A 9,235-nucleotide genomic window follows, 5' to 3' on the forward strand; every position below is an offset into this window, starting at 1 on the left:
TAGTCTCATCTCTTACTGCACCCTCAATGCTAGAGTCATACATTTCCCAGAATACATCATGGCTACTTCTGTCTCAGCTTCTATGCTGAAGCTGGTCCCTTAGCCAAAAATGGCTTTCCTTCCCAAACTCTTACCCAATAAAACCCCACTTGTTAAAACCCCCAGCTCAAATGTCCCCTTCTCAACCAAGCCTCCCTGACTTTCTGATCATCCTCAAAGTCATTCATTCATTCAACAAATATTAACTGAGTACTTATGCACCAGGTACTATGTAGGTGTTAAAGAGTCAATGATGAGCCAAATAAACATGGTATCTACCTTCATAGAGCTAGTACTTCTCTTACTGGGTTGCTATGAAGATTAAATGAGATAAAATATGTAAATCACTTAAAACAGGGCCTATACAGTCACATTCAATAAATAACTGTAACTAACCCCAGTGCCCAGAATATCACATGGCCTTTAGCAACTGGTCAAATGATTTTTACAGTCTGAGACTGAAGGCAGATATTAACCAAAGAATCACAGCAAGAAATATAAAATTACAATTGATCTATATATTTTACGAAAGAGGATTATATAACAGAGGTTGTGTGACTAGGGTTTTTTAAGGCGTAGGCAGGGCAGATGAAGTTTCCTTGAGCTGAATATCCAGGATATGCACAGGTAAACAGGCACAACAGAGTACCACCGCCAGTCACTCACATGTGCTATTCCTTCTATTTGGTTTTCCACAACATAACTCCTATAATTTAATCCTTCAGTTTTCTTCTTGAAAGTAAGATCCTCTAGGAAGCCATCCCTGACTATCCCATACCATGAGCCCACAACTTTTCCTTTCTTAGTACTTTTCACATTTAAAATTACTCTTTTTTGTTTGATGTCTTTATATACATAAGATATAAAAACGCAGGGACCACATCTGTTTTATTATTTGTAATATCCCAATGCCAACACAGTCAATGGCACTCAAAAAAAATTGTTAGATGAATAAAAAGTATGGACTATATCTCAGACCAGTGGTTCTCCAATTGTTGTTCACACACGGGAAGCATCAGCACAACATGGGTTACTTGATAGAAATACAAAGTCTCAGGCCCTACTCCAGACCTAATAAATCAAACTCTGGAAGTGGTGGCCTATAATCCCTCCAGGTAGGCATCTTAGCTATAGTCTTACACTGCATAACAACATTTCAGTCAATGACCACATATACAACAGTTGTATACTATATTGCCTAGGCATGTACTAGGCTATACCACTAAGTTTGTGTAAGTGTACTCTGTGATGTTCGAACAACAACAGAATCACCTCATGATGCACTTTTCAGAATATGTCCCCATCACTGAGTGGCACATGACTACATTCAAAACACTAAATAACAGAAAAATTGGAAAATATAAAATACAAAAAGCTTTACAATAATGTTCAACTCTATTTACTGAGTGCCTACTACACAATTGCATAAGGAAATTTTTAAAAATTAACCTCTACAGATAATTCTCAGCGCATAATAAGCTAATATTTTGACTCCTCTTCACTTCTCTCACATATACTCTAACTACCGTATGTATGTGTGATTTAACAAGGAAAAATCAAGTTAGTTAGACGCAAAGTCTAAACCATAATCATGCCTAATACATCTTTCCAGTCTCATTTCCTGCTACACATGCTCATTCCTGCATCCCTCCCACCATGATATATAAAGGTAATCCTACTACCTACAATACAATTACTTTCTACTCACATTCACAACAAAGCATTATTCCCTTTCCCAAAATGATCTACATAAATCTTGTTCATCTCTCAGGCCCAGCTCAAATGATACTTTTGAATCCTAAATACCCAAAAAGGGGTTCATAACATCTCCCTCCGTACTCATACATTCGTTTTCAATGGGAGGGCCAACACTTCCAAAAATATAGCCATTTGATGTCTTACCTAGGACAGCCCTTTATTCTAAAGAGAAAATCATCATATCTTACTAAATTTCCCTTTTGCACCAAAAATAAGATTCTCAAACTCAGTCTTTCTAAGTAGTTCACTAGTTGCCTCAAATTTCAGTTTAAGATTATACTTGTCAGATAGGAAAATGAGACCATAAAGTGAATCATTCAATTACCTAGTTGGCCTAGGCACTAGGAATAACAGGCATGAGTTTGGCATAGTTGCTGCCTAGAAGTCACATCTCAGGGGGAGAAACAGGTTAATATACAATGATAATGTGATGGACTGCAAATGTGAAGGGTTGTTGGGGAGGCAGACACAGGAGAATGGCAACCCCAAACTGCAGAGTCAGTGAGTTAGGGAAAGTTCAAAGATTAAAGTATTTTGTTATAAACAACTTTCCGAAAAAACAGATGGGGGGAAAAATAAAAATTAACTAACCTCCAGGACAGGACAACATGATTGATTACCAGGACTTAGATTTGATTAGAATGTCTTCTTTCTCTCAGAGACCAAAATTTAAACTGCTGTATATGATGGAGAAATGTGTTCATTAAATATACTGCAAACTATGTGTGACCCAACTCAATGAAAAACCAACTGAGGCCTCAACCTATTTTGAAACAGGAAAGAGACAACTTGCAAATATAAGCGTCTTCCAACTCAAGAAAGAGAGGGCAAAACAAATGAAAGTATTATAAGGTACTGAAGTGAACTGTCACAATCAGACTGCCAAGCTGATTCAGTCTTCAGAAGCCCTGGTCTCTGCCTCTCAACAAAAACAACCATTCGTTCTGAGTAATAATAGTCAAGCCTGTAAATGAATATTTTTAAATTTCCAAAACTGTACTTCTACATTTCAAAGATGCTCAAAATACATTCCAAAACATTTTTAATTATTTCTGTCAAAAGACTAAATTAAAATATGTAAATCACTTAAAACAGGGCCTATACAGTCACATTCAATAAATAACTGTAACTAACCCCAGTGCCCAGAATATCACATGGCCTTTAGCAACTGGTCAAATGATTTTTACAGTCTGAGACTGAAGGCAGATATTAACCAAAGAATCACAGCAAGAAATATAAAATTACAATTGATCTATATATTTTACGAAAGAGGATTATATAACAGAGGTTGTGTGACTAGGGTTTTTTAAGGCGTAGGCAGGGCAGATGAAGTTTCCTTGAGCTGAATATCCAGGATATGCACAGGTAAACAGGCACAACAGAGTACCACCGCCAGTCACTCACATGTGCTATTCCTTCTATTTGGTTTTCCACAACATAACTCCTATAATTTAATCCTTCAGTTTTCTTCTTGAAAGTAAGATCCTCTAGGAAGCCATCCCTGACTATCCCATACCATGAGCCCACAACTTTTCCTTTCTTAGTACTTTTCACATTTAAAATTACTCTTTTTTGTTTGATGTCTTTATATACATAAGATATAAAAACGCAGGGACCACATCTGTTTTATTATTTGTAATATCCCAATGCCAACACAGTCAATGGCACTCAAAAAAAATTGTTAGATGAATAAAAAGTATGGACTATATCTCAGACCAGTGGTTCTCCAATTGTTGTTCACACACGGGAAGCATCAGCACAACATGGGTTACTTGATAGAAATACAAAGTCTCAGGCCCTACTCCAGACCTAATAAATCAAACTCTGGAAGTGGTGGCCTATAATCCCTCCAGGTAGGCATCTTAGCTATAGTCTTACACTGCATAACAACATTTCAGTCAATGACCACATATACAACAGTTGTATACTATATTGCCTAGGCATGTACTAGGCTATACCACTAAGTTTGTGTAAGTGTACTCTGTGATGTTCGAACAACAACAGAATCACCTCATGATGCACTTTTCAGAATATGTCCCCATCACTGAGTGGCACATGACTACATTCAAAACACTAAATAACAGAAAAATTGGAAAATATAAAATACAAAAAGCTTTACAATAATGTTCAACTCTATTTACTGAGTGCCTACTACACAATTGCATAAGGAAATTTTTAAAAATTAACCTCTACAGATAATTCTCAGCGCATAATAAGCTAATATTTTGACTCCTCTTCACTTCTCTCACATATACTCTAACTACCGTATGTATGTGTGATTTAACAAGAAAAAATCAAGTTAGTTAGAGGCAAAGTCTAAACCATAATCATGCCTAATACATCTTTCCAGTCTCATTTCCTGCTACACATGCTCATTCCTGCATCCCTCCCACCATGATATATAAAGGTAATCCTACTACCTACAATACAATTACTTTCTACTCACATTCACAACAAAGCATTATTCCCTTTCCCAAAATGATCTACATAAATCTTGTTCATCTCTCAGGCCCAGCTCAAATGATACTTTTGAATCCTAAATACCCAAAAAGGGGTTCATAACATCTCCCTCCGTACTCATACATTCGTTTTCAATGGGAGGGCCAACACTTCCAAAAATATAGCCATTTGATGTCTTACCTAGGACAGCCCTTTATTCTAAAGAGAAAATCATCATATCTTACTAAATTTCCCTTTTGCACCAAAAATAAGATTCTCAAACTCAGTCTTTCTAAGTAGTTCACTAGTTGCCTCAAATTTCAGTTTAAGATTATACTTGTCAGATAGGAAAATGAGACCATAAAGTGAATCATTCAATTACCTAGTTGGCCTAGGCACTAGGAATAACAGGCATGAGTTTGGCATAGTTGCTGCCTAGAAGTCACATCTCAGGGGGAGAAACAGGTTAATATACAATGATAATGTGATGGACTGCAAATGTGAAGGGTTGTTGGGGAGGCAGACACAGGAGAATGGCAACCCCAAACTGCAGAGTCAGTGAGTTAGGGAAAGTTCAAAGATTAAAGTATTTTGTTATAAACAACTTTCCGAAAAAACAGATGGGGGGAAAAATAAAAATTAACTAACCTCCAGGACAGGACAACATGATTGATTACCAGGACTTAGATTTGATTAGAATGTCTTCTTTCTCTCAGAGACCAAAATTTAAACTGCTGTATATGATGGAGAAATGTGTTCATTAAATATACTGCAAACTATGTGTGACCCAACTCAATGAAAAACCAACTGAAGCCTCAACCTATTTTGAAACAGGAAAGAGACAACTTGCAAATATAAGCGTCTTCCAACTCAAGAAAGAGAGGGCAAAACAAATGAAAGTATTATAAGGTACTGAAGTGAACTGTCACAATCAGACTGCCAAGCTGATTCAGTCTTCAGAAGCCCTGGTCTCTGCCTCTCAACAAAAACAACCATTCGTTCTGAGTAATAATAGTCAAGCCTGTAAATGAATATTTTTAAATTTCCAAAACTGTACTTCTACATTTCAAAGATGCTCAAAATACATTCCAAAACATTTTTAATTATTTCTGTCAAAAGACTAAATATCTTATAAAGTCACAGTATGCATGCCGGCCTCACTCCATCACTCTAAAACACACTATCAGTCAGATTTACAATGACACTAGGTAATAACGCTTCGAGGCTCTCTCCAATACCTCCAATCTCCCCCCTTCCTCTCCACAAAAAGAAAAGGAAGAAGAAAGCCAACGAATCCTCGTCTGCCCTCCCTACAGCTCCTAGGAAACAATCGCCCTCAAATTGTTCCTGCTTAGACCCATGAAGCCCGTAGAAGGAAATGGGGGCAGCTGGGAGAGCGGGGCGGCGGGGGGCGGGGGGGGGGAGAAGGACGTGGGGGGCGGAGGATGGCCGATAAAGGGGAGAGGAAATGTGGGCGGCAAAGGACGAAGGGGAGAAATGATAGGGAAAGGAGGACGCAGTGGAGATAAAATGGTGAAAAGGGGTAAAAAGCCAGAGCAAAGAGCAGGAACGAAAAATAGGGAAAGAGGGAAGGAGATCCCAAATAAGAGAAAAATGCAAAATGGTAGGAGAAAAAAAGGTCGGGTTAAAGGACGAGGAGAGGGCGGCAAAGGGGAACGCGAAAGAGGCTGTCACTGGTGGTGATTAAAAAAAGGGTGTCACCGGGAAGGAGAGAGATGAGGGGTAGCGTCGTCCCAGCAGGTGGCCGAGGATCATTGGGAAGGAGGAGCGGGCCACCTAGGGGGCGATAACAAGGGGGTGAGGTAAAGGCAGGGCACTGAGGGGGCACCAGAGCTAGGGAGGGGGAGGCTGCGGGGGCCAGGAGGGCGGGCGGCTGCGGTTCAAGCAGGCCTTGCTCCCTCACCATGGCTGTGCCGGCCTGGTCCTCGGGCATGCAGCCTCTGTCCTGGGCTCGGCGGCGGGCTGGGCCTGAGCCCGCCCCCAGGTTGAGCCGGCGCGGGGGCTCCAGGAGGCTCCGGCGAGCGGCGGCTCCGGGCTTGGCCCAGGCCTCGGCCTCCTTCTCTCAGAAGCTGAAGTGCAGCAGCCGCAGCCGCAGCGGGGCTCACAGCGCTAACTCCGACCCCCCCGTGAGACCCCGCCCCCGCCCTCGAGCCTGAGCGTGGCCCCGCCTCCACTCTCACTGCGCAGACTCAGCGATGGAGTCTCAACCCCCTCGCCGGACCTTCTCTCCCTCCTGGATTCTTAAGAGTCATAACCCCTCAAATCCTATCCTTTTAAAAAATAAGAGCTTTGTATATTACATCATAACGGTAGACTAGAACACTCACTCGTTCCAGTCACCTATAGACCTCTGTGCTCTAGTTCACTGTCATTCATTACTATTGTCATAATTCTTGATAATTTCAGTTCTCTTAGATAATTCTTCCAATGCTCTGTCCTTTCAGGTTCCTCTCCTCCAGGGATAACCCTTTCCTCAGCCTCTCATTTCCGTGCTCATACCTTAGATCTCATTAATCAAAAATTGTAACCCCTTCATAATCTCAATTTTAATCTTTCAACTCTCCCACCACAAACTCCTTCCTTTCTAGCTCTCTTCTAAAACTCAGCTCCAAAAATTCTTCAACTACACCAAGACTCAAAATCCACTGATCCTGCTACCTCTTTTTCACTATTCTTCACACTACGCCATGTCTTCACTTCCTTCCTTAAACAGCTTAGATTCTATGGTCCATCATGAAAATCGTTCCCAGGTATTTAATCTTCATTGCTCCAGTTTGACTTTCCTTTCCTTGTATTCAACTGACAAAACTCTAATCCTGAACCTGCAGCAAAACGGGGTCGGGGGAGAATGGAGAAAAACCCAAAACCATACTGACTGGTCTCCTTTTAAATTTGATAGCATTATCCTCAAATAGGCCCCTAAAGCTTGGCTATACTATATCTCTCCAGTTTTAAACACTCTCTCATCCTACTAAATAACTATTTAACATCTCTCTCTTCAAACTTTCCTCCCTTATCCTCAATTCACTAATGATTTTACTATCAATTCATTGAGAAAATGAGGCAGAAAAAGAGAATATCTATAATTTCCTACCAGCCACCATGACTTCCAACTACCAACTACCTAAGTCTGTTCTGCCTGTAACTCTGCTCCTATCCTCTGCCTTCCTTTCCTTACTACTAATGATTTTTCTTTTGGCAGAGGTCAAATCTTCCTCTGTTTTTCTCAAAATATCTGTGGTTTGGTTTTTTATTCACAATTAGTCACAAAGCTACATTTTTGTAAAATATGATAAAAATTAACTACTAGAAAATTAAATTTAAAAACAGACATAAAAATGTAATCCCAGATTTTTTTACCATTGTAACCATTTTTAAGTGTACAGTTCAATGGCATTACTGTGGTACATCACCACCATGAACTCCAGAACTCTCTTCATCTTGCAAAACTGAAACTCTGTGCCCATTAAACAATAACTCCTTATTGCCTCCTCCCTGCAGCCCCGGACAACCACCATCTACTTTCTGTCTCTATGAATTTGACTACTTTAGGTCAGATGTTTTTATTATTAGACCTAACAGACATAAATTTTTTGGTCAAATTATTATAAAATATATATTTACTCTCAATTTCTGACACAAACTGGTGACAAGTTGTTCCTAGACCATCACTAGTTCACAGATCACACTTTGAGTAGCACCGTGCTAGGTCCCATACTGTTCCACTTTCTCAAAGATATCTATCCAGCAATTCTTCCTCTGTTCTACATAGTCATTTTTCTGTCTTTCTTTCCCGTTGACATACCAATATGAATTTATTTGTTCCACCTCAAAAATAAAAAAATACTTCTCTTTTGACCCAGTTTTGACCCTCCAGCTACTACTCCATTTCTCTGCTCTCCTTTACAGCAAAATGTCTCACAAAGGTGAACTGTGCTATACACAATGTCTTGACATCCTTTTCCCCAGTTTCTATGACACCCTGTTCAGTTAATCTTTCACCTTCACCACACTGCTGCAATGCTCTTATCAAGGTTACCAGTGATGTCCATTTATTAACAACATTCAATTCTCAGTGTTACTTGACCAATCAAGAGCGCTAAATACAGCTGATTATTTTCTCCTCCTTGACTACCATGACACTCCCCTCCCCTAGTTCTATCTTACTGGCCGCTCTTGGCTTCTCCACATTTCTCTGACCTCTGAATACTGCAGTGCTCCAATCAATACTTTGACCTTTTAACGTTTTCCATTTATGCTCACTCCTTGATAGTCTTATCTCATCACATTACTTTAAGTATGATCTATGTAGTGATAATCTCCCAAATTATATCTCTATTCTAGACCTCTCTTCTGAATTTCAGATTTATATGTTCACTGACAGCTAAACATCTTTCTTTGTATGTATAATAGATTTATTCCTAGCAGCCACCCAATAAACTTTTCTTCAAGTCCTATTGTCCAAGAATAAACAAATAAATAGCAAAGAGAATAAGACCACCAATAGTAGCTTAGACCAACCATGATTTACTCTCTGTCTGATCTGGGAATCACCTTCCCTGAGGAACTGGAGAAAAATCACCATAAAATAAAAAATCAGGGTTTTGTCATCAAGAAAGAATGGAGCCACAGTTGATCTGTAATCAATGAGACAGAATAGAAAGTCCAAAAATACATCCAAATGTACTTAGGAATTTAATTTCACGTCAGTAAAAAAAAAAAAAAAAGGAATTATATTTGGTGATAGAATAACTGGATAGCCATCTAGAAAAATTTAACTTGGCTCTGCACTTCACACTATTCACCAAGATACATTTCAAATACATCAAAGATTTAAATTAAAAAAAAAAAATAGTTGAAGAATCATGGGAGAAGTTTATATAATGTCAAAGTTTGGAGAGTATTTTAAGGTACAGGGTACACAACAAAACCTAGATGCTATAAAAGACTGATAAATTCAACTACACATAAAAAAAAA

General features: G+C 39.2%; 1 protein-coding gene across 1 annotated transcript in view; it reads right to left on the reverse strand.

The window, feature by feature from the left end:
* The window catches only part of ZYG11B (zyg-11 family member B, cell cycle regulator), a 66,053-nt gene extending 59,671 nt beyond the window's left edge, over positions 1-6,382 (reverse strand). The window contains exon 1 of the mRNA XM_011370477.2: positions 6,161-6,382. Within this exon, the coding sequence (XP_011368779.1) occupies positions 6,161-6,190 (30 nt within the window). The 5' untranslated portion in view covers positions 6,191-6,382. The remainder of the gene's footprint in view (positions 1-6,160) is intronic.
* Between the last annotated feature and the right edge of the window lie 2,853 nt (positions 6,383-9,235).

This window comes from Pteropus vampyrus, unplaced genomic scaffold, assembly GCF_000151845.1.
Source record: "Pteropus vampyrus isolate Shadow unplaced genomic scaffold, Pvam_2.0 Scaffold170, whole genome shotgun sequence".
Taxonomy (NCBI): domain Eukaryota; kingdom Metazoa; phylum Chordata; class Mammalia; order Chiroptera; family Pteropodidae; genus Pteropus; species Pteropus vampyrus.